Source organism: Saccopteryx bilineata, chromosome 12, assembly GCF_036850765.1.
Source record: "Saccopteryx bilineata isolate mSacBil1 chromosome 12, mSacBil1_pri_phased_curated, whole genome shotgun sequence".
NCBI classification, from domain to species: Eukaryota; Metazoa; Chordata; class Mammalia; order Chiroptera; family Emballonuridae; genus Saccopteryx; species Saccopteryx bilineata.
This window is the reverse complement of record NC_089501.1, coordinates 4,103,635-4,130,191: the sequence shown is the minus strand read 5'-3', so window position 1 is coordinate 4,130,191 and position 26,557 is coordinate 4,103,635. Positions and strand designations below refer to the sequence as shown.

Here is a 26,557-nt window from a genome sequence, read left to right as displayed (position 1 = left end):
GTGGAGGGGGGGAGGGACTAAGAAGCAGACATCCTCTTTCCCATCACTTCTCCTTAAAATGTAATATCTGTTTCCCAAATCTAAAAAAGGAAAACAGTAAAGAATAAGAGCTTGTGGAGACATTCTGAGGCTATTTTCCCAGCCAGAGAGCCTCCCAAAGTGAGAATCTGACCTATTCTTTACTACCTATTTTGTAAGTATTCTAAACTAAACTGAGGATAGCCACCAAAATGTTCATCTCACTTCCTATTTCAGAATTCCTTTTTCTCCTTTTTACAGTATTAAGATGTTCCTAACCGAAGGCTGCCACATACCTAGCCTATGTGAACATCCTATGTTATCACCTCTTTTCTAATTCTTTCAAGCATTCAGATGAAGTATGTTTATCATACTTCCCTTCAATTAGTTGGAATGCAGCTGTATTTTTCAAACTAAAATCCAACAACTTTCATGGTTGTTGTTTTTTTAAGTCCATTTGCAGAAGTAGAAAAAGTTGAGCTTTACTAAACATCTCCATTTATGGTTAAGTGGTTAGGGTAACAGAGAAATAAAGACATTGGTTTTAGCAATGACTGAACCTGAAAGTGAAGGTATAGTACAAGTTCTCTGAGAGGCAAAGAATGAGCTCTGGCAAGAGGATGAGGTCAGCTGGGCAGTGCCCAGAGGTGCAGACAGGTAAGACCAATCATGTCCCTGGTATAAAATGCTTTCTAAATAAGAAGAAATCACACATTGGTCTCAAAAATACCAATTAGCTAATGAACTAAAAAAAATAGTTTGAACTTCTTTCACAAAGAATTTGGGGGGGGGCAATCTCTATCATTCACTTTTGTGAACCAAACAGTTTCTTTTTATTAGGTTTGCTAAATCTATAAAACAGGAATTTAGTGGCATTAGTGAATAAATCAGAAAAAAAGGGAGGACCCTCTTCCTAAAGATAAGAAGATAAATCCTTAAAGTTTTACCTTTAAGAAAATATACTTATTCAACTATTTTATGTCTTTTCCTAAATGTATCACTAAGATAATAACTTCTGCCACCACTCTCTCACATTGCAAAATTGTTAAGCTGAAGTTTATTAGTCTAGGACCAAAACTGGTCCCATTGAGAGTTCTGAGTATTGCACTATAAGAAATGATTGGCCAGGTTAAGATAAGAGCCACCTTCATGACATCAGTGAATATAGGTAACCAGGGAGAGGTTTAGGATGGACTAGAAGGATTTGTTTGAAGAAAATGGAGAGCAGAAAACAAACAATTTCAGCAAGAATGAAATCAAAGAAGCAAGACTTTAGTTGATTAGTAAAACCTTGAAAGTAAGCGACAGCTCATACATCTTCCAAGGAAATGTGTCTTCATCGTCAATGTATAGAAATGGGAGACCAAGGAAATATCACCACTTGTAAATTAAAAGCATCCACTAATAATTACATTGAGGATAAGGACATAAAATATGAGTAGAAATATTAGTGGAAAGTAAAAATGAAAAAGAACAGCTTTAAAAAAAAACCACTACATATTAAGCTAAATCAAATAGCAGTGAGCAACAAGATTCTGAATTATCTAATATCCTATCTATAGATTATTTCCTTCCCCAACATTAACTCACTTTATTCATTAAGCAATGTTTATACCCTAACATGCTAACTAATACCACCTTAAAGCACAGGTACAGCCTATGAGAAGGAAAAGACCAAACTAAGATAACTGTCCCACATCCCCCTATTTTACTCACCTCATCCTACTCCCTCACTGGTAGTGGACTGAATGATGAAAATAGAAGTGATCTCTAAGCAAAAGCTGGGAAACTTTCTGTTTGTAACACTCAAAACTTGTTTTAACACACTTACCAACATCTCCGTAAACATAGAGGCCCTTTGGAGGTTTGTTCCTTGAAAAAAGCTGCAAATTAAGAAAAAATTATAAATCTCTAACATGGAAATAATTAATTATCATCATCGTACACATAGTATTCCTAACTGCTCTATACAGGGCTAAAATGGGCTATTGTGCACAATAAATACAAAAACACTTGATGTGAAAAGGCTGGGAAGCCTAACTTGGGTTTCAATACAGGAAGCAAGAGTCACAGAAGTCCGATCAAGGGCTCTGAAGTCTCACAACTTAAGTTTACATCCCCTGCACCGTTTGCTTACCATGTACTCTTCCCTGTCTCTCCCAAACCGGCTCTCCAAACAATGGCAGCCTAACTCATTCCCAGCAAGCAACAGATTAGAATGATTTTTCTGGAGAAACTGAATGGTCTTCAGAAAAAGAAAAAGAAAGACTCAGAGGCGCAGAAAGAGATGGCTCCTCGTACCAGACCACCCTAGAGTAAAGTGTACCACTCAGCCAACCTATGACGGTCTTTCAATCAGCTTGTTAGTATCTGAAAAGACACTGAAACAAACTGACAACCAAGAAACAACAGATTTTTCAAAAAATCTTCCAAGATGAAAGCTGGAGACCAGAGCAAACATACGGGGGGAAACTCACAGGAACCAGACTACAGAGACAGTAAAGAAACCTTCAAAAATAAAACTCTAATCAATATAATTAATACACTGAGAAAAGAGAAGCTATTAAAACTACACAGCAAGAACCAAATGCAATTTTAAAAAAGACACATTAAGAACAAAAGAGAGCACTTTGAAATTTAAAATATGGTAGCAGAAATAAAGTCTCAGAGAAAAGTTTAGAAGATAAGCTTGAGGAAATGTTCCAGAAAATATAACAAATAACAATAATAAAAGATGCAAAATGTAAGAAAATTACAGGATTAATTCAGGAGGTGCAACATATGACAAAAAAAAAAGAAATTGCAGAAAAAGAAAATAGAGACAAAAGGGAAGAGGAAGTTATCTATGAAATAATGCAAAGATTGTTCTCAGAACTGAAGGACTTGAGTTCTAGACTGGAAGGACAGACCAAGTGTCCGACACAAGGAGGGAAACAGACCCATACCAAGTCACAACCCTGAAATCTCAGGACTCCTGGTATATTAACAAGATCCTACAAACTTTCAAGGCATTGGGGGGAGGAAGGTGGAGGGAAACAGGTTACAAACAGATTAAAAACTTTGGCCCTGGCCGGTTGGCTCAGTAGTGGAGCGTCGGCCTGGCGTGCAGGAGTCCCGGGTTCGATTCCCGGCCAGGGCACACAGGAGAAGCGCCCATCTGCTTCTCCACCCCTCCCCCTCTCCTTCCTCCCTGTCTCTCTCTTCCCCTCCAGCAACCGAGGCTCCATTGGAGCAAAGTTGGCCCGGGCGCTGAGGATGGCTCCGTGGCCTCTGCCTCAGGCGCTAGAATGGCTCTGATTGTGGCAGAGCAACGTCCCAGGATGGGCAGAGCGTCACCCCCTGGTGGGCATGCTGGGTGGATCCCGGTCGGGCGCATGCGGGAGTCTGTCTGACTGCCTCCCAGTTTCCAACTTCGGAAAAATACACACACACACACAAAAAAAAAACAGATTAAAAACTTTGAATAAGAGATTTGAAGGAAAAGGATTTCCAATCTATCTATATAATCTACCCAATAAGTGTGAAAATGAAAAATTGACATTCCATACATACAGGGTCTCAAAAAAAAAAACCCTCCCCAATAGAAAGAGGAATACCGAGACTGCTCCAGGAAACAGAGGACCCTGGGCAGGAAGCCCCGGTGAGGTGGAGAGTTGCTCCAGCACCACAGTGACACAGCAGGTCAAGAAAGCAATCAAGTCCAGACCAAAACAGGGAGGTGGAGGGCTCCAGGAAAGAAACAAAAGGGGCCTTCTCTTTACCTGATATTATTAGCAACCCAGACAGCCATCCTGACTTCTGTTCCACCTAGAATAACCTGCAAACTCTGCAGTAGTTCCTAGACTCCTGTGAAACAAACCAAGGTACGCGAGAGCAGAGATGATTCAGAGATGGTGAAAACAGAAAGAAGCCAAAGTTATGTCACTCAGCACCAACTAAAGCACTCAATATTTTGTCAGAGAATGTTGTCAAAAGCTAGACTTAAGGGTACATAATGCTGCTGCTGTTGTGGTTTATAATTAAATTTTGGGGGGGTGGGGGGGACACTGGCTTACATAATTACATAGGTTTCAGGTGCCCCATTCCACAACACATCTCTGTACACAGTATTGCATGTTTCACCATCCCCCAAGTCAATTCTTTGTCCTTCACCATTTATCTCCCCTGTACCTCCCTCCACCTGCCCCCGCCCCCACCAACAACCACCACAGTGTTGTCCGTGTCCATGAGTTGTTGTTTTTTTAAAGGAAGGTAGAGGGGCAGAGCAAAAAAGGATAAAAAAAAAGTGCTGTTTATTTTAAATCTGTGGATTCACTCCAACCTGCCTCAGAAAAGCCTCTTGCTTTCCTAATCCCTTAGTTTTCTCTGCTAAACCCAGACCCTGACTCCCACATGTCCCTTCCAGAATAACCTCACTATGGTTTAAAAGGATGTGCTATGCTTTGATTTTGCTTACTGAATGCCTTCCCATGTTCCTCGGCACATTAACTCTCCATTTATTCTTTTTATTATTATTATTATTCAGTGAAAGGAGGGAAGGCAGAGAGACAGACTCCTGCATGCACCCCAGTGGGGATCCATCCGGCGAACACACTAGGGGGAGATGCTCAGCTACCAAGCTCTTCCTAGAGCCTGAGGCAGAGGCCATGGAGCCATCCTCAGCTCCCAGGGCTAACTCACTCCAATCAAGCCATGGCTGCAGGAGGGGCTGGAGTGGAGGGAGAGAGGAGAGAGAAAGAGAGAAGGGAGAGAGAAAGGGGTGGAGAAGCAGATGGTCACTTTCCCTGTGTGCCCTAATGGGGAATCAAACCCGGGACTTCCACACGCCAGGTGGATGCTCTACCCCTGAGCCAACTGGCCAGGGCCTCTCCATCAATTCTTAAACCTCAACTGAAAACAGATTCCACTCGTGTCAAAGCCTCTTAATTTGTCTTGTTTTAATATCTTTTATATGAACTCTTCTTGTACACTAGTTACTTTGTTTTCAACTTGCCAAGAAAAAAAGTGTTATGCTCTTAAACAACTTGAGAACAGCTTCCAGTTGGAAAACTTATATACAACCTAATAATCTGTAAGTATGTGCTATGTATTAGAAATATTTTTTAATTGATTTTAGAGAAAAAGGAAAGAGAGAGAGAGAGAAAACATGAGTTTCTTTTTCCACCTACCCATGCATTCATTGGTTGATCCTTATATGTGCCCTAACCAGGAATCAAACCTGTAACCCTGGCATTATCAGAATGATGCTCTAACCAACTGGGCTACCTGGCTAGGGCTAAAAATCTTTTGAAAGCAACATTCTGCATTAGATAACTGGGAATGTCATGGCAATTCATAATTTTTCACAACACTTTTTGCAAGAATAGTCTGGGGCATGCACTAGTTCTGCTCATATGATATAATCAAATTATGCTGAATAAATGAAGTTTAAGGCAAAAAGAAAAAACAGAAAACAAGACAAGGACAGGGGAAAGGATGACACAGAAAGAACTCAATGCTCCTCGGGAGGAGTGGGGGAAAGCACTCAGGGTCCTATCTTCTGTTTACCCAGTCAAGTTCCACATATTTTGAAAAAGCAATTTGGCAAATATATTACATATTTCATATATAATTTATATTATACTGTATATTTATAGTAATATTTAAAGATGATAAAGAGATACTGTTGTAGAATACCAAAGGAGAAGAACTTCCAACATCTGAAATCACAAATACCTAGTATGACAGATGGTTTAAGATGAAGATTTTACTCTAAATAAATTGATAAACAAAATGGATACTCTTCTAACAATAAATGTTTGATACTGTCTAGCTAAACAATATTATATACTCAGAGGCGGTTTAACGGTGGGCATACCAGGCACATGCCCTGAGCCCCCGCAAAACCCCAACTTTACACCTTTTTCTAATGATACCAAGTTTGGTTTGACATGTACAACTTTAACATTAATAGTACATAATATTTTTTATATATTGAAAAATGTGGTTAACATGTATTTTTATTTTCCCTCTCTCTCTTTTTTAAGGGGCCCAATATTTTCTTCTGCACCCGGGGCCTCAACCGACCTTAATCCACCTCTATATATACCCGTGATGGCAAACCTACGACACGCGTGTCAGCACTGACACACATAGCCATTTTCGATGACAAGCGGCCGCATACCAGAGAAGTATGGGGCCACATGCCGCAAAGAACGTTTCATCCTCGGCTCCTACACGGCCAGGTGCAGTAGCCGAGGATAAAACATTTGCTGTAGTGTAGACACTCTGTGCGGAGGTCTGTAGGCCAAAACAACAGAACTCCGGCACAGAGCGTCTAGTTCTGGGACTTCCGGTTAGACCTTTAGGGGATCTTTGACCTCACTTCCGGCAGGCGGAGCAGGGAGCAGCGGAATGCCCCAGGGGACGGGGGACGCATCTCTGAGGGCCCTGTGATTGCCATTACCAGCAACCACATAACCACAACAACCATCATCCAATCTACTATTCTGAAGTGTCATGGTTTTCTAATTGACCATCATTGCTGAGATAAGTGAGGGGGAGGCTGGGAGAGGCGAGGGCCTGTACTACGGGTGCCGTTTCCTGCCATTAGAAATAGCGGCAGCCATCTTAATTTACATAAGATGCAATTTGCAGAACTTCAAGACAGCATCTGGGCTCAGGTGTTTGTCGACTTGAGGTCAAAGCTTGAGAATCTGGAAAGGTGCCGCTTGGAGAATCAAGAGGAGTGCCACTACAAACAGGAAATTTGGAGTGCTTGGAACCAATTACCAGACACTTTTAGCACCCTGAAAAATATAGCAATGGCTTTACTCACAATTTTTCCCTACACACTTTTGTGAGACCTTATTCTCAGCATTAAATAATATCAAAACCAACAAAAGAAACAGATTGACATATGAAGTTAGTAGCGCTTGCTTGGGCTTGAAGTGTACAAAATACCAACCTTCAATTGAAGATTTAGCCAATGAAATTCAGCAACAAAAAAAGTCACTAATAGGCAGGTGTGTTAAAGAATTCCCCCTCCCCTTCACTTATCTTAGTTCACGGCACCCCACATAAGTTAAATAATATCAAAACCAACAAAAGAAACCGACTGACAGATGAACAAAGAAGTCACTAAGCAGGTAAGTTAAATAATTAGTTTTTGGTTTATTAAATACAGTTATATATTACAATTATACATTTTTGTTATTTAAACTATAAATATCACAAAATTATGTTGTTTTTTTCTCCAAGTGACACACCACCCGAGTTATGTTCAGTTTTTTGGCAAATTTTGACACACCCAACTCAAAAGATTGCCCATCACTGGTATATACTCTCAAGTATTTTCACTTAGAGAAGCAAGTCAGTTTTCTCATAAAACTTCAGTCTTCTAAGAATTATTGAAATTATTTCAAGGGATATAAAAAGCTATAGTTTAAGGGGAAATCAGAGGACTGAATGGAGAACAGTAAGACTTTAAGGCTGTAAAATGGGTCCTAAAGAAATTTTAAAATTCTTTATCACAGTAGTGAATTCAGGGAGACATAGGTTCATGCAGTTTCTTCAAGATGACTTACAAGGAACCCATGCTCCTCACTGACGTTTTCTCACCATGTGCCCTATTGTTCAGATCCATTAAATTTCCTTTCTTAATGTATTAATTTTCTGTAAGTTGTTCTATCTCAGTGAAGTCCACCCTGGCATAGTTCCTGGGTGCTGGAACTCTCCGAGGGCTCCCCTCCTTCAAAGGCCTCCTCCTTCGGGCTTGGGACCCCAGATGCCTGCTGACTGCTGGCTGGTTTCAGCCCTGGGCAGCGCTACCTGCCAGAATTGGGAGGGACAGGTAGAGAGCAATGCGGGTCGTTTTCCCGGCTCCCTCCCGGCTCAGGTGCGGTGGTGGGGGTGGGGGGGTGTGAGGAGCTGCAGCCCTCCAGGACCTTGGGGTTCGGGGTGACAGCAGCTCCAGCTCTCTCCAGCTCCTCCTCCCCCCTGCAAACTTGATCTGCTGCCTTTGGTCTGCCCTGCCCATGACTCTCTAAGTCCTCTCTTGATTCAGTCTTTATTTGAAGCACATGCTGTGAACTGTTTCCTGCCAGAACTCTGACACACACCCAACACCTAAAATGCAGATGTAACATTAGACAAACACTTAAAAATGTGAGCATGAGTAAGTTTCTCTAGTGACCAGTGGAAGATTTGTCATGTTACTTTTCTTATGAAATTTCTTTTTTTTTTCTTTTCTTTTTTATCATGAGGAGAGGAGATAGTGAGACAGACTCCTGCATGCGCCCTGACAGGGATCCCCACTCCCACCCCCTCTTCCTCACAAGCTATCCTCAGGGCCTGGGGAAGAGGGAGAGAATGGGGGGGGAAGCAAGTGGTCATTTCTCTTGTGTGCCCTGACCCAGAATCAAACCCAGGGCATCCATACGCTGCTGGCACTCTATCCACTGAGACAACCGGCCACGGTCAGGAAGTTTGTAAAGGATGATGACACCTTTCCTAACGGGTTCTTGATGAGTCCAATGACACTGCATTATAGATTGTACACATGGTAAGCTTAAGGATGCCTTTGAAAGATCCTGGTAACCCATCACCTATTTCCGCTAAACATAAAAGATACAGCAGAAGAGTATGAGAGTTGAACCCAAAAGATCTGGTTACAAATTCTAGTTCTGCTACTTACTAGTTATGTGGCTCCAGGTAAGCCACATCAACACTGCAGCCTGCTGGGTGTAGGACAGAGCACAAGGGAGTTCCCACTCCCTGCCCACTTCTGCACACCGAATCACAAGACCCTCTTGCTCACAATAGAGGCTGAAAACTTCATGTGCTTCCTGATAACCGCTTCCATCCAAACTTGTGAATTATGGAAAAAGAAACATTGCACCCTTTGACACACCCCTCTCAAAGATATGAACAACACTAACGTGTACTCAAAATATTTTATATCTAAAACTCTATACCAAACAAATCAAGAACATATTCAAGAACATGTAGCACAATTTCAAATACAGTCCAGCTGCTAAGCCATAAGGGAAACCTCAATAAATTCCAAAGTATCGATGTACTCCAACCATAATATAATAAAATTAGAAATGAATGGAAGAAGAGCCAAAAATAGAAAAATCTCGTACTAAGATATCAGCCTTCCCCTCATGTCCCTCAGGACTTCTGAGGGTCGCTGAGAAGGATCTGAAAGGCCTGCAGAGTGCGCCGTCTCACCAGTCCCTCCACGTTCTCAGTCATTGTTTCCCTGGTTGGTTCACTCTTTCTTTGCAATGCTGCTCTCGAACCTGCTCAGCTCCCTTCCATGCAAACTACTTTTCCACCATCACTTCCAGCACATGTCTCCTACTTCTTCATAAAGAGAAAACAGAGGCACTGGGTTTAAACACCTTCAGCTTCCTAGATCAGCTTGCAATCCCACCAACACCCGCACTTGTCCTTTTCCCTGTTCCTCCTGTGAGAAAGGAAGATGAGTCCTCTCCCAATACAACCTTCCACCGACTTCTGGATCTCAGCCCACTCCCCGACCTTCTCAGAAACCATGGCCCATCAGATTAAAATTTTCACTTCTTTTGTAATCTTTCTCATCAATATTTTTATAAGTGTCTTCTTGGGAATTTATTTTTACGATCTTGAAGTGTAATGTTTTATTTACTTTTTTAGATTTTATTTATTCATTTTTATTAGAGAGAGAGGGGAGGGGGGGAGAGAGAGAGAGAGAAGGGGGAGGAGCAGGAAGCATCAACTCCCATATGTGCCTTGACCAGGCAAGCCCAGGGTTTTGAACCGGCGACCTCAGCATTCCAGATTGACGCTTTATCCACTGCACCACCACAGGTCAGGCCGAAGTGTAATGTTTTATAAGCAAAACATAAACCCAAGAACCATAAGGGAAAAAAATAGATTAAAAGCAACAGAGTTCAACATTTCTGTTTGGGAAAAGAAAGTTTAAGAAAGGTAAAAAGACAAACTGCAAAAAACAACATTTATTACAGATTAGAACTTGTTTCCTTAGAAAAACAAAGAGTTTTTATAAATCAATAAGAAAAACAAACACAAAGTGCTTAAACATACACTGCTCACAAAAATTAGGGGATATTTTATAGCTTCATATTCATTTTGAAATATCCTCTAATTTTTGTGAGCAGTATATAAAAATATGGTCATTTCATTCATAGTAAAAGAGATGTGATTTAAAATAACAATGAAATACCACCATGACAAAAAATCTAAAAGTCTCAGAGAATACAATCTTATCAAAGATATAGCGAGACAGGTAGGCTCATCAACTGGTAAGAATATGAATTGCTCCATCTTTTTTGAGGCAATATGCCATTGTCTATCAGAATGTAAGGTACATATATCTTTTAACTGAACTATTCCATTTCTAGAAATTTATCCTACAGGAGTATCTATACACATACACAAAGATGTATTAGCTTATTCATATGGTGGAGGTACTATAATACTGTTAAATTGTTGGATATTCATATGAAAGAATAAAAAAGAATGAGGTAGCTCTTAGAAGAAGTAGAGACTTCGATGTGGGATTGTTTCCTAAATATAGTGTTAAAAAAACAAAAAGCACACCAGTGTGCATGCTGTGGTCTGACTATATAAAAAAGAAATGAAAATTTCTGGAAGGCTCCACAAGAAAGTGTCAACAGTGAATGCCTTTGGAAAGGGAACAGAGAGGTAAGAGGGACTTAATTTTAACCATACACTCCTTTATACTGATTTAATTTGTTACCAAGTATTATATATATGGTATTTTTCTCTTGTCATTAAAAAGGGTGACCTAAAGAAGAGTAACTAGAGGAGCCACGAACCACAGAGGGAGAAGAGTGGAAGAACAAACAGGTGTTAGGTACAAAGAAGACTGGACTGGACAGGGGACAGCAGCTGACCAGAGGGCTTCACAGACTTTGGAGAGAGGACGCTGACAAAGCAGACATCACTGAGGAGGCAGGATGGGTAAGGCCCCTTCTCAGACCAAACCCAGGCCTACAGAGTTCATTCTATCCGTGTGTCCTTTGGCCTACATAATGGGGTCAACGGGCCACAAAAAGCATGCCCCTCCAAGTTTCCAAAGACTTTTAAATTCTAACTTTCCTATTAATGCTTGAAGTCTAAACTAGAACAGCATCTCCTCAGGACAGGGATAGGGACTTACTCCATCTTAGTGCCCACAAAACAGCACCCAGAGTAGATACTTGTAAATAAGTCTAATTCATCAATGACTTAAGGAATTACAGGTGCTGACAATAAGAAATAACAAATAGGTAACTTTCTAAGAAAAACTTAAAAGGAAATCATGAAATTTGTGTACAGACTACACACAGGAACAAAGAATGAGTCTTGTCCTAAAATTTTCCCCCACCCCACTCCTCCACTGGCTTTTGTTGAGTTCCCTGCGTCAGACTGATAACTCATTTGCTAATCAACTCTAGTTGTTTATTTTAAACCTTCGCATTAACAAAGCAAGAAAAATAGAACAAATACAGTTTGAAGCTGGGGACTACAAAATTTTTATTGGACCATATGCTTTGAGTTAATCCCAGCATTAATTTGGTTATTTTCAAACAGCCATCAGTTCTAAAATATATCAGTCTTCTTTCTGTTTATCACTTGAGCCGTTGCCATGCATAAACGGGCTTGATAAGTGCCCTGTGGGGCTGGCAGCCTCACCACTGACTTCTTAGTGCATCAGAACAGGAGATCTCTCCACGGCCACAGCATCTTCAGTCATCAGTTCCTCAACTGTATCACAGAAAGAGACTTGGTGAAAGAGGGGAGATTCAGTGTGAACACCATATTGCTAGGGAAAAAATACCTTAAAGGCATGTCTATCTTTAAATCAACGACAGGTTCCCTCCCTAGTGCCCACTCCGTTCCCCTCTCCACGTCTGCGCAGCAGCCATGCCCTTGAGGTGGAAATGGCCCCACTCCCAGTTCCATTCTCCTTAACAAGGTTGAGGGGTTCAGGGCAGAATTTAATACCCAGGTTCAATCAAGTAGTTCTGTTGTTCTGTGGCTGGAGAAAGTGTCTGTCTTCTGGCCAATATGGTGCATAGCTGTGACACTAGTTTTGAGATAGGCCATGCTGAACTCAAAGCCAAGATATGTGGAAGGGCAAACTCAAGATCCCAAAGAAATGGAGCCAGGGCCATCCTAACACACTGCAACTGAAGCAGCCTCAGCCCTGGACTTACACACAAGCCAGCTGAGTACTTGGATGTATATCCCAGTTGTAGGTAGGTTTTCTGTTATTTGCAACTGAAAGCATTCTAGCTGATGCCATAATATATTTCACTTAACCATGTTAGTGGTTAATGTAATATAAGTAAAATATTTATGAAAATAATTTCAAGAGAGAAAAGACCTCTGACTGTAAAAAAAGAAAAGGAATAAATCCAGTTTCCCCATTCCTATCTCCAGATTACTATGGGTTGGCTGTCTCTTGGAGAAATATCATGATTATTCCTTTTTGTTTTCTAACCAAAGTCTGGGCTCCTAATCATTGTAGCTCCTAAAATTTCCCTCTTAGAAGGGGCTAGTGAAAAAGTTATATTCTTCATATTCCAGGACTACTAGAAAGTAGCCAATGTCAAGGATATTTTAAAATAACATAAGATTCTGGAGACATTTACATACTGAAAACTGTACAGCACAAGATTTAAAGGAGCATAAATCCTCTTACAAACCAAGATAGAGAAGGTGTGAGTGCACTGGGGTAGGGTCTAACTTTTTTGGTTGAACATTAACTACATGTCAGGGCCATCAAACCATTTCTATGAAGCAAGTAGATTTTCCCAAAGTACACACTATAAGTATTATTTATAATAGCCAAGATCTGGAAACAGCCCATGTGCCCATCAGTAAATGAATGGATAAAAAAAAGCTGTGCTACATTTACACAATGGAATACTACGCAGCCATAAAAAAGAAGGAAACCTTACCCCTTGCGACAGCATGGATGGATGGACCTAGAGATTATTATGCTAAGTGAAATAAGATGGAGAAAGACAAGTATCATGTGGTCTCAATTATATGTGGAAGCTAATGAACAAAATAAACTGATGAATAAAATAGAAACAGCGTCATAGAGCTTGACCTATGGTGGTACAGTAGATAAAGTGTTGACCTGGAATGCTGAGATCACAGCACCCTGGGCTTGCCCAGTCAAGGCATATGTAAGAAGAAGTTGAGGTTTCCCGCTCCTCCCCACCTCCACCCACCACCTCTCTCTTCCCCCCCTCTAAAATCAATAAATAAAATCTTAAAAAAAAAAAAAAAGAACAAACAAAGGCATGGACACATACAACAGATTGACAGCTGTCAGAGGGGAGGAGTGTGAGGAAAGTAAGTGAAGGGATTAGTCAAAAACATACACATAACACATAGACAACAGGTGGCACTAGCCAGAGGGAAGAGGGGTGGGGACAACATGGAGGTGGGCAAAGAGAAAGGAAACAGGGACAGAAAGAGACTTTGCTTGGGGTGTAGGGCACACAATGTGGTGTGCAAATGGAGCTTTATTGAGTTGTACACTTGAAACCTATATGGCTTTGTGAGCCAATGTCATCCTAATAAATTGAATTAATGAATAAAAGCACATTGCATAAGACATTATTTCAAACTATATTAGTGTTAATTTAAAAGAGGCTTAGGCCTGACCAGGTGGTGGCGCAGTGGATAGAGTGTTGGACTGGGATGTGGAAGGACCCAGGTTCGAGACCCCGAGGTCACCAGCTTGAGTGCGGGCTCATCTGGCTTGAGCAAAAACTCACCAGCTTGGACCTAGGGTCGCTGGCTCCAGCAAGGGGTTACTCAGTCTGCTGAAGGCCCGCAGTCAAGGCACATATGAGAAAGCAATCAATGAACAACTAAGAAGTCGCAACGTGCAACAAAAAACTAATGATTGATGCTTCTCATCTGTCTCCATTCCTGTCTGTCTGTCCCTGCCTATCCCTCTGACTCTCTCTCTGTCTCTGTATAAATAAATAAATAAATAAATAAATAAATAAATAAATAAATAGTTAAAAAAAAAGGCTTAGGTGTTCAAGATGGGGAAACACTGAATCACAGGATTAAAGTTTAAAAATTTCTTTATTGCAGGATTTTTCAGCGTCTTTACTCTACTAATGGCATTATGATTCTCCAAAGAAGAGCTATGTATATAGCATTTCCCAAAGTTATTTAGCAACAAACTCTTTTTTCAAAAAAGTATCTCATGAGCCTGACCAGGCAGTGTCGCAGTGGATGGAGCATCGGACTGGGATGCCGAGGACCCAGGTTCAAAACTCCAAGGTCGCCAGCTTGAGCACGGGTTCATCTGGCTTGGACCCAAGGTCACTGGCTTGAGCAAGGGATTATTTGGTCTGCTGAAGGCCCGCGGTCAAGGCACATATGAGAAAGCAATCAATGAACAACTAAGGTGTCACAACACGCAATGAAAAACTAATGATTGATGCTTCTCATCTCTCGTTCCTGTCTATCTGTCCCTGTCTATCCCTCTCTCTGACTCTGTCTCTGTAAAAAAAAAAAAAAAGTATCTCATGAACCAATATTCCCACTCAAGAATGATATGATATGCTCATTTATTAGATGGCAAATTTAAGACTCTGAGGAGACAATCAAATGGAAATGCATTTCAAAATCTGACTCCAAAATCCAAAATGCTTTTTTCATACAAGCTCCCTGAGGATTTATTACAGGAAATATCAGCAAAGCTTAGTGAAAAGCCCCGTCTTTCAGGTAACACATTCAGGCACAAACCTCCAGAAACCCATTATAATACTTAGCTTTGCAAATTTTTCCTAATTCATTTCAATATTCCCCCATTGTGACTGCCAAAGTATATGATACACATCCAATTTAGGTTTCTATTTACATGAAAAGCAGAGGTTCACGTCAGAATTATATTTGGGAACTAAGATTTCTTACTGCTAACAAATATTGCTCACAAAAATTAGGGGATATTTCAAAATGAATATGAAGCTACAAAATATCCCCTAATTTTTGTGAGAAGTATATTTTAGAACATAAGATATTGCTGCAACCTTAACTTCGGTCTGTTTCTCATTAGTAAAACTAGAAGGTTAACACATATGATTCAGTTCTGTACAATAGACATTTTTCAACCATGTACTCTGTATTATACTGCTCTCTATGAGCAGGGACACGATAAATAGAAAACAGTGCTCTGACACAATTCATAGAATAGAGGGGGCACAAAACATAAATAACGTAATACATAGAGCATAGAACATAATGGACACTATGTGTATAGTGCAACACAATGCCTGACATGCGCTAAAACATACAACATAATGTAAAGCAATGAAGTTCTCAAGCTGAGGCTCCCCAGGGCAGTGCAGCAACTGTGCAGGAGCCCTGAAAGCTATTTTAAGCTTTTAAAGAAAACATAGCAACATCTGTCAAATACCAGGAGAACTACTAGTTTAAGGTAGTTCACAATTTCAAGGTTAGATGATGCTATATTCCAAATGTCATATCCTTGTGAGGTTGCTATGATTATTCTCAATGGTTGCTATGATTTTTATAAAGCAAGTATAATGTAAAAATCAGTGTGGAAGAGAAAAATAAGAACAGTAGTGTCCAACCTGACTGCAAGATTTGAGAAACTGTGACCTAAGCTCACCACTAAGTAACAGTGGTTTCTTAAGAATGAAACATGTGGCCTGACGAGGTGGTGGCACAGTGGATAGAGCATCAGACGGGTCGTGGAGAACCCCAGCTTGAAACCCTGAGGTCACTGGCTTGAGCACAGGCTCACCACCTTGAGTGCAGGGTCGCTGGCTTGAGTACTGGCTCACTGGCTTGAGCGTGAGTTCATAAACATGACTCCATGGTCACTGGCTTGAGCCCAAAGGTTGCTGGCTTAAAGCACAAGGTCACTGACTTGAGTCCAAGGTCACTGGCTTGAGCAAAGGGTCACTTGGTCTGCTGTAGCCCCAGTCAAGACACATATGAGAAAGCAGTCAATGAACAACTAAGCTGCCTCAACGAAGAATTGATGCTTCTCATCTCTCTCCCTTCCTGTCTGTCTGTCCCTATCTGTGTGTGTGTGTGTGTGTCTCTCTCTCTCTCTCTGTCAAAATAAATAAAAGAATAAAACATGTGGATTATTTTTAAGTTATTAAGTGTTAGGACTTAACATATGTAATAATTATTAAATATCCATTCACACTTAATAAGTTAGGTGTTTATCTGGTTACTTAGTAAGTAAAACTGTTAGGTATTTCTTTCGGCCTGTGAGCTCTGCAAAAAAGACAGTATGATGCAGGGAGCCAAGAGATCAGAAACATCACTAGAGAAGTAGGAATAAGAGGCTGAAAGAAAACAAAATGGAAGCAATTAACTTTGCATGAGGATAATTAAGGAAAAATTATACAAGGGAAATGGCCTGTGAGCTTGCAGGTTGAACAGACAATTGCCAGATGTATAATAGAACAAGTGATTCTAGTTTAGAGGAAAAGCAAAGACATTCTAATCAAGAAATGGTGTTCCTAGCACAGGCAGAGATGGCTAGATAAGGCTTGAAAGGTAGGCTAAGTCTACATATCCAAAGTCATTTCTGCCTGGCATGAATGAACAAACAAATGAATTTTATGTTAGGCTAAGGAATATTGACTTTTATCCCTAAATGTACTAGGTGTGTGTGTGTATGTGTGAGTACACATGCGTATATGTGTGTTTGTGTATGTGTGTGTGTGACATCATATACAGTGATGGGTATACACAGGTGAACAAATAGTTCCTGCTTTCATGAAGTTTAATAATGGGAGAGTGAGAATAAATATAAATATATATGGATATATGTGCATGTATATAGATATAGAGAGAGTTAAATATAGATTTATATATAAAACTTTTATATATAGTTATATATGTAAATCAAAATAAATTATAAATTAAAATATGTTATGATAATAGTTCATGATGAAAATGGTGTGACTAATATCTGGAGAGTTTAACATTAATTTAATAAGGATGTTAAAACCTTTGACTAATCTTGAAATTCCCACCTTATTATACCAAAAAACAATATCCAGTCAGAGAACATTGTCAAGTACAGCAAACTTGCCATAGTAACTAAAAAGGAAGCTGATAAAAAAAAAAAAAACATGTATTAAAGGAATGTCATCAAAATTTTTTTACACAGTGTGATTGGTTTTCCGAGGTCACGTGAGGGTTAGTGCAGTCTTTGTCAGCTTCTACCATGGCATACCATGGCCACTGTGCCTCTCCCATGGCATACAGTGGCCAAAAATGTGCCACATTACACTGTACCAAAAACTGTAGAGGGAAGGTGCAGCTGATCGACCTCATCTTCAGATACTTGCAAAAGCTAACTTGGATTCTGGTGTGGCTTTATGAACAAGTGAATATGCAGATAGAGGCTTATAGGCAGCACTGGTTTTGATGAGTAAGTGAACCTCCTATTAGATGATACAGAAGAGATGCATTCAGAAACAAAATCAACAAAACAACTGGGTCAGATCATGCTAAAAGGAGATAATATTACTCTGCTACAAAGAGAATCTCCAACCAGAAATGATCAATGAAGTGAGAAATGGTTGAGAAGGCAATATAGTTTTTTCGATGATCTCTGTTGGAAGTGTACTTCTAAAACATTTATTCATGGCCTTGGCCGGTTGGCTCAGTGGTAGAGTGTCGGCCTGGTGTGTGGAAGTCCTGGGTTCAATTCCCAGACAGGGCACACAAGAAAGTGCCCATCTGCTTCTCTACCCTTCCCCCTCTCCTTTCTCTTTATCTCTCTCTTCCCCTCCCACAGCCAAGGCTCCATTGGAGCAAAGTTGGCCCGAGTGCTGAGGACGGCTTCATGGCCTCTGCCTCAGGTGCTAGAATGGCTCTGGTTGCAACGGAGCAACACCCTAGATGGGCAGAGCATTGCCCCCTGGTGGGCTTGACGGGTGGATCTCAGTCAGGCGCATGCAGGAGTCTGTCTCTCTGCCTCCCCATTTCTCACTTCATAAAAATACAAAAAAAAATCATATTTATTCATATTGTTTGATGATCCCTTTGTTATAATGATATAACAATAAATGCTGTCAGATTGTTTTTATTTAAAAATTACTATGACTACACTGCCCAATGTCCAATGAGTAAGCACACAGATGTCACAACTGTTTGGGATCCTGGCTGCTATGCATTTGAAGATGTACCCCAAACTACTAAATTTAGCAAAACTTAATGTTTTGAATCTTGTATCTGTAATAGCCCATTTCCATACAAAGACTCTTTTGAACATGGGGTTTATATTTTTTAAAGTAAATAAATATCTAATCATTATTCTATCAAAATTTTAGGAGACAAAATCAAAAGCAAAGTATGAATACTGGATCCAAACACACATACTCACGCAACACACACACACACACACACACACACATACACACACACCATATATATACACACACTGTTAAAAAGAACATTTAGGGGAAAGTTGAGGAAATCTGACTGTAGGCTTCGTATTTAGGGTTGCTAGATAAAATACAGAATGCCTAGTTAGATTTGAATTTCAAATTAACATCAAATAATTCTGTAGAACACTTATGCACAAATAACTCATGGGACATATATATACTAAAATCCAAGTTTAAGTAAACATCCTGCATTTTTATTTGCTAAATTTAGCAACCCCATTTAAGATAATAGTATTGTATCAATGTTAATTTTCTTGGGTGTCATAATGGTAACATAGTTATGCAAGAGAATATCTTTGTTAGTAGATACATAATAATGTTTCAGGGGTCAAGTGTTATAATTTTGTAACTTACTTTCAGATCATTAAAGAAAAAATGTATTTAGAGAGAGAAAAAACAAATGTGGCAAAATGTTAACCATTAGTGGATTTAAGTGTATTGTTGAAATTTTTTGAAACAAAAAATTAGAGAAGAAAAAAACAACAAAATTTGACAAGGTAACTAATTACTGTACTACTTTTACTCTTGAATTAAATCAAAAATTATTCCAGAAGTATCTAGATATTTGCATTTTAGACAACTGCTTTCAAAACTTTTACCAAAATTATTCTTTAACTGCAGAGTAAACATTTGTCATCCATCATTCCAAATATTTTGATTAAATCATTCAAACTTCATCTATTGTTCCTTATATCAAAATTCTAGTGTTAAAAAATAATATAAGACAATTCTCATCAAAGTTATTAATTAAAATAGTAAGTCCTCTGACTTTCTAGATTACTATCCGCCTGCTGCTCTGGCATAATTTCCATTAGGACTAGTAGATAAGAGTAGTTCTGTTAAAATAAAAAGAATTACTATTTTCCATTTATTTAAAATACAGAAATACTACTTTTTCTACCACTCTCCCCACCATTCCACTGTTATCTCCCAAAATGAAAGAATCAGAAACAATGATTCTAGCTAAAATGCTGATCTTAATAATATCTTTTTAAAACTAACATTAAATCACTTTCAACATGGAGCACTTTTTTTGTTTTGTTTTGTTTGTATTTTTCCAAAGTTAGAAGCGAAGGCAGTCAGACAGACTCCCGCATGCACCTGACCAGGATCCACCTAGCTTGCCCACCAGGGGGCAATGCTCGGCCCATCTGGGGTGTTGCTCTGCTGCAACCAGAGCCATTCTAGCACCTGAGGAGGAGGCCATGGAACCATCCTCAGTGCCCAGGCCAACTTTGCTCCAGTGGAGCCTTGGCTGCGGGAGGGGAAGAGAGAGACAGAGAGAAAGGAGAAAGGGAAGGGTGGAGAAGCCGATGGGTGCTTCTCCTGTGTGCCTTGGCCAGGAATCAAACCTGGGATTTCCACATGCCAGGCCAACATTCTACCACTGAGCCAACCAGCCAGGGCCAACATAGACCACTTTTTGATGAAAGTATATCACTTCAGTTTTCTAAGATCATTAAAAACTAAAACTATATGTTAGCACTGATAAATCCTCTATGAATAAAAATCTTTTTTTAAATGTCTTCAGTAGATTTGCAAAAGAATCTTCTTAACCTGAAGTACACCAGTTTGTTCAGTTTAATAGTATAATTAAGTCTACTTAAGTTTCCTGAGCCCTTACCCTCTACTGTGAAAAGCAGGTTTTCCTTTCCCTTTGTATTTTTTCTTTTTCTTTCTTCTTTTGGTTTGCCTGTCTTTGTGAGCCTCCAATAAAGTGGAATGGCCCACCATCCTCCAGCTCCACAGTTCCTTTACCATCTGCCTGAATTCAAGGTGAATCTGATTGGCCACAGCACCCGGCCTTACAAGGTGGTAGACACAAAAGCTTAATACCAGGCTCTCTTGTAATTTCCTAAGATCTGTAATTTTATTATAAATGTAAAAAGGGTTTAATATGGTATTACCTTTTTCATTTTACTCACCTTGTCCAAGTAAAATCTTTTTTGCATATTTGTATACAAGTCTGCCCTTAAATAAACACACAGAATATATGTTTATTTAAAAATAGTTTTGCTATTGCAGGCAGGCATATGTAGAAGGAAGTAATGGGAGATTAGGCTGGAAAGTTAGACTAAGTACAGTTCAAGTAGAACTTTAAATATAATTAATGGTCTCTTACAAGACCTCAAATCTACTCAGACAGCAGTCACCTAGAGTAGAGGTCAAATTATGGCCTGTGGGCCAAATCTAATAAATATTTATTGGAATACATTTATTTATATATTGTCTGTGACTCCTTTCTTGACAATAGCATAATTAAATAGTTGCAACAGAGATCAGATATCAGATATCAGACATCAGATCCCAAAGTCTAAAACATTTCCTTTGTGATCCTTTACACAAATATTTGCTGACCTTTGACCCCAAGACCTAACTATAATCTCAGCATGGATTCCATAGTACCAATGTTCCTTAATGTCCTATGTAATTCTGCTGCCATCACCAAAGTAGTCAGCTTGGTTGACAGATAAAATTCCAATCCTAAACATCACAAAATAGGGCTATGCCAGTTTATTTACATTTATTTTAAAGGATTTATTTAATGTATTATTTACTTGTTTATTTAATAAATTACTATTTGTTTCATTTAAGGGGATTTATTTTCATCTATGTTGTCGGTGTAAGGTCAGTGGATAATGGGGGAACTTTGGCTAGGACCGCCCACAACCAAGCGCGCCAAAGAAACTTCCCAGGAGCCCTTTGGAAAAGAGCAACTGTCCATCAGCCAGTAAGATTTCACCACGTCATATTAACTCGACCACCCTAGGGGCCCTTTAAATATCTCTCACACAGGTCACACCTTGCGACTTGCCTAGCCTCTGTTCCCGGGGCTAGGGAACCTCATTGGGCGGGAAGTGCTCTGTACTCAATAAAGCCTTTTATTATTCCACACTTTGTGGCTCCGGCCCCTTCCTTCTTTCTCAGAGGGGAAAAATACCTTACATTCTGGTGCCAAAAACCTGAGAGGAGTTGAAGTCCGCAAGGACTGCTCCTCTTCCCTCCCCCTTTGAGAAAGAACCAGGATCTCCGACCTTCCACCCACTTTGGCGCACGGTGCAGTAAGTCCCCTGCTTCCAGCCACCCTTGAGTTCTTTCCGCCAAGACTCCCTGTCTGGAAACCCTAGCTACGTCAGGGAAGTCTTTTCCGTTCTGAGTGCATGTGCCTATGGAGTCGTCCTGAGCACATCCACTTTACCTTATCTGTTCTTGGCCAGAGCTTGAGTTTTGGGACACCAGTTCTCAATTCTGACCACTCCAAGGACTGAGGGTGGCAATGGGGGCACAGGAATCTCCCTCCCTAAAGAAGAAGAAACTATTCTTCTTCTCCACTTTGGCCAGGCCACAGAACCCACTGAATTAGCCTCCTGAAGAGACTTTTGGTTTTAACACCCTCACCAATTTAACTATCACCAAAAAAGCTGGGAACTGATTGGAGATTCCTTACATTCAGGGCTTCTAATTATTCGCGTGCCTGTCCTTAATCTCTGTGCTGCCTGTTCCACCACGCAGGCCCTTTTTCTGGCCAGAAAAACCTCACCTAAAATCTCCACTCCTGATCTTTCCTTCTCCACATACTCTCAACTCTTTCCCTCCTGTCTGACCCCCAGGGTCGCCTCTTCTTGGGACTTCCCTGGTCCCTCTACAGACCTCTTTTGCTCAGGTCTCTTCCCTCCAAGAGCCCCCTCCCCTCCCTTGGCAAAATCCTATTTCTTAGTCACCACTACCATTCTCTCTTTCTCATCCCCTGCTAGCCAGGAGCCCCTCCCTTCTCCACTGTGTTCTTAAACCCCTCCTCCATCAGGCCATTCTCTGCCTACCATTGGCTCTTACACCAGTTTGCAGTACCCCAAGGCCCAACCCCAATTTTCTTACAGGAAGTTCTGGCCCTGTCCTGCCTTTGGCTCCAGCGTTTCCTGCTAGATCTGGGTGCCGGGCTCCCCGCGAGCCCCCCTCCTCTTATTCTCAACCCCCAAACCCCTATCCAGGACCTGTGAACACAGCATTTAAAGTTTTTAAAGGTCCCAACTAGTAGAAACAGGCCAAGGCTGTTCGCCAGGCCCACATGCAGCAGGCTCTTGTGGCAGCCCTGAGGTCAGCAAAGCAACAGCAGTAAAGCACAGGAAGTGCCCAACCCAAGTCCAAGCCACAAAGAGGAATCCCACCAGCAGCTTCCTTTAAGTGTGGCAAGCAGGGTCATTGGTTCCAGGAGGGCCCCTGCCCGTGGCTGCCCACTGAGCCCTGCTCTAATTGCAAGCAGCCAGGGCACTGGCGGAGCTATTGCCCCTTTGGGCAACAGGCTTTTCCTCAGCACCTCTACATGGAGGACATGCCACTGAATGGAAGGCCAATCCAGCCAGGTGGGTGCATTGCTCAAACTCCTAGGACACGGCCTGGACTCAGAGAACCCAGGGTATGCTGCAACTAGTGGGTAAGTCCATCTCATTTCTTATGGACACGGGAGCTACCTTCTCTGTTTTGCCATCACACTCTGGACCTCTAGTTCCCTCACGGGTCTCAGTTATAGGAATGGATGAGACCCCTTCCTTTCCCCTTTTTATACCACTCCTGACATGCAGTTTTGCCTCAAGCTTGCCTCCATACAGGACCACAGGCAGTTGGAACCACTGGACTCCATCCATCTCCAGCTTACCAAAAGACTAAATCCTCTATTACTCCTCTTTTTTTTAACTCCTTACAGGACCACATCCGCAAAGTTTCTCCAGTCACAGCCAAATAGATGTTCTTCCTGATACCCCAAAAACCACCACCAGCCAATCTCCCCTCCCCACGATGCCCCTAATCAGCAGGAAGTAGCCAGATGAATAAACGGCACCCCTATTCTATTTAACACAAAAGGTCAGAATATAAGGTTGGTGGATAATGGGGGAACTTTGGCTAGGACTGCCCACAACCAAGCGCGCCAAAGAAACTTCCCAGGAGCCCTTTGGAAAAGAGCAACTGTCCATCAGCCAGTAAGATTTCACCACGTCATATTAACTCAACCACCCTAGGGGCCCTTTAAATATCTCTTACACAGGTCACACCTTGCGACGACTTGCCTAGCCTCTGTCCTCGGGGCTAGGGAACCTGTCAGGCAGGGAGCGCTCTGTACTCAATAAAGCCTTTTATTATTCCATACTTCGTGGCTCCGGCCCCTTCCTTCTTTCTCAGCAGGGAAAAATACCTTACAGTCAGCATAATTTCATCTTTTGAAATGATGACAAAACTTAGGGTGTAGTTGACTACATTGGCTACTTATTCTGGAGTCTGAAGCAGACCCCCACACTCTGTTTCTCAAATTTCAAATTTTAAAGTATGTATCTTTGGCATGTGTTAGTTCTCAAAAAAAATAAATGTAGTTTGATCCCCAACCTCACTTTACAGATAATGCCACCATTGGTGTAGGACATATGCTTTTGCTTCACCTTTCATAAAAATCTGACACAAGAAACATTTATTTTAAGATATTTCTGGTCTTTAACAAAACTGTAGCTATTGGTATTTTCCATTTTGCACTTAATGTTGCTTACAATTTCCTAACAGATAAAATTCCAGAGATCAGGGAGGCTTTACCTAAATCACACTGCTCAATGCTGGAAATGGAAATGCCAGTTCTAAGAAGAGGAATGGAGGAGAGAATATGCTCACTACCTTAGCAGAAGGAGTGAAGGGAGGGACTGAGGAAAAACCAGCAAACTACCTAGAGGCCCTTTTGGAGAATCTTAGATAACCAACCAAAGGGATTCAGACAAGGAGGCCTCCCACATCTCCTGAGAAAACGTCCACAGCCCATATTCTACCATATTCCAGGTATCATCACGGTCTCCAGGAACTAAAAGCCAGAGCAAGAAAAGCATCAAGAACTTAGATTAGCTGGATTGAAGGCAGAGCAGTTCCTTTCTACCTGCTATATACATAGTTCTTGAGAGGGCATGGAAAGGTATCCAAACAAAAAATGGTTGTATGTATGAGGGAGTTGGAAAAAACAATTTCCCATTGAAAAAAACTGAAAAATATTTTGTAGAGAACAGGAGAAAAAAAAAAGAAATTTGTGTCCCCCCCTTTCCCAGGTCTCTTGGGCTTTAATATGTTTCCCCTCAAAAGATGAAAAAACCTGGCAGTCTGTGTACCTCTAATTAATAGAAACAGAGATTTTCACAGTAGCTCCACACTCCATTTAATTTTCTCCCTCCCTGACTCCAGGAATGCTTGATTTGGCTATATAAAAGTAATCGTAATTATAGTGATTTACATGAACTACTTACCATTTAGGCCTAATTACCTCACAGCACAATAACAATTATGCATACATTAAATGTGTCATATTACCTGGTTGTAAGTCTTATTTGATAACAAAAGTAGTATTCAGAGCAGGAGTAGCCTGGGCTCGGACAAGGCGACCCTGGTGTGAGGGACCTTTGATGGTGAAGACTGCCTCAGCTGTTCTGCTGTGGCTGTGAGTTGGCACAGCCTTCTGAAATTTTTTGGTCATTTCAATGATCTTGATAGGCAATGAGAAAATGCTTGAGGAATGAGAAGTCTAAACTCAGAAACAAAGAGAGAAGATGGCAGGAGAGTAGGCTGATGCACAGATTCCCAGCTCACACCACCAAACTGGATTACAAATTAATTTAGGAACAATCAATGTGAAAAACCAAATTTGGACTAAAAGAACAGGTCTCAAAAACCAAGGAGCAAAGAAGAATCCACACTGATCCTAGAAAGTGAGGAGAGTGAGACAGACGGTGACGGGCAGAGGAATGCCTGGGATGACCTGAGAAGCTGATTCATCCAGTACAGAGGTGGCCATAGCTGGGGAAGAGTTGATCCCTCCACACAGCACAAGCCTAAAGTGGTTCTGGATGACCCATCTCCAGAAAGCTGTCCAGCTCCAAGCAGTGCAAAAGACACAGCTGAAAGCAGGAAGTGGGGTAGAGGGGCAGTAACTCAGGTCTCCAGGGAGATCTGGGATACATCTCCCCCTACTGAAGCTGAGAAAATGCCCTGCTCCTGGAGAGCAGCTGGCAGAACCCGCCTTCAGATTCTCAAAGGTCAAACCCACCACGTTCCTGGATACAGTTTCAAGTAAGCTCCCTGCAGAGATCAGTAAACAAGCCTACTACTGAGTTAAATAAACTGAAAACAGACAAATCAAGACTTCAAAGCAGCTCTACTAGGTAAGGAGACCACAATTGGAGTAAGCCACACACAGAAACAATGGGAAGACAGAGAAACATAAGTCATATGATTCAACAAGACAAATCCCCAGAAAAAGATCTGGATGAAACGGAAGTAATCAAATTACCAGATGCAGACTATAAAATAATGATTGTTAGGATGTTTAAGGATTTCAAAGCTACAATGGATGGGCTTAATGAACACCTCAATAAAGAAATTGTAAGCATCGAGAAGGACACAGATATCATAAAGAAGAACCAGACAGAAATGAAAAACACAATATCAGAAATAAAGACTACACTAGGAGGAATTAAAAGCAGGCTGGATGAAGCAAAAGATCGAATCAGTGACTTAGAGGACAAGATAAGCAAAGGCACGGAAGCAGAACAGTAAAAAAAAAGAGGATCAAAAAGTCTGAGGAAACTCTAAGAGAGCTCTCTGACAACATAAAGAGAAACAATATCCATATAATAGGGGTTCCTGGATGAGAAGAGAAAGAACAAGGAATAGAGAACCTGTTTAAAGAAATTATAGCTGAAAATTTCCCTAAATTGATGCAGGAAAGAGTCACACAGGTTCAAGAAGCAGAGAGAACCCCATTGAAAAAGAATCCAAAAAGACCCACACCAAGACACATCATAATCAAAATACCAAAGCTAAGAGATACAGAAAGAATACTAAAAGCTGTAAGAACAAAACACTCAATCACCTACAAAGGAACCCCCATAAGGATGACATCCGACTTTTCAACAGAAACACTTGAGACTAGAAGGGAATGACGAGAAATATTCAAAGTAATGCAGAACAAGAACCTACAACCAAGACTTCTTTATCCAGCAAGACTATCATTTAAAACAGGGGTCCTCAAACTTTTTAAACAGAGGGCC

The 26,557-nt window shown here is 40.8% G+C and overlaps 1 protein-coding gene across 3 annotated transcripts in view; it reads right to left on the bottom strand.

Moving 5' to 3' along the window:
* The window catches only part of AFG1L (AFG1 like ATPase), a 244,127-nt gene that overhangs the window by 179,564 nt on the left and 38,006 nt on the right, over positions 1–26,557 (bottom strand). For all 3 annotated transcript variants that reach the window (XM_066248232.1, XM_066248231.1, XM_066248230.1), the window contains exon 3: positions 1,850–1,901. In XM_066248232.1, coding sequence (XP_066104329.1) covers positions 1,850–1,901 — 52 coding nt within the window. The remainder of the gene's footprint in view (positions 1–1,849; positions 1,902–26,557) is intronic.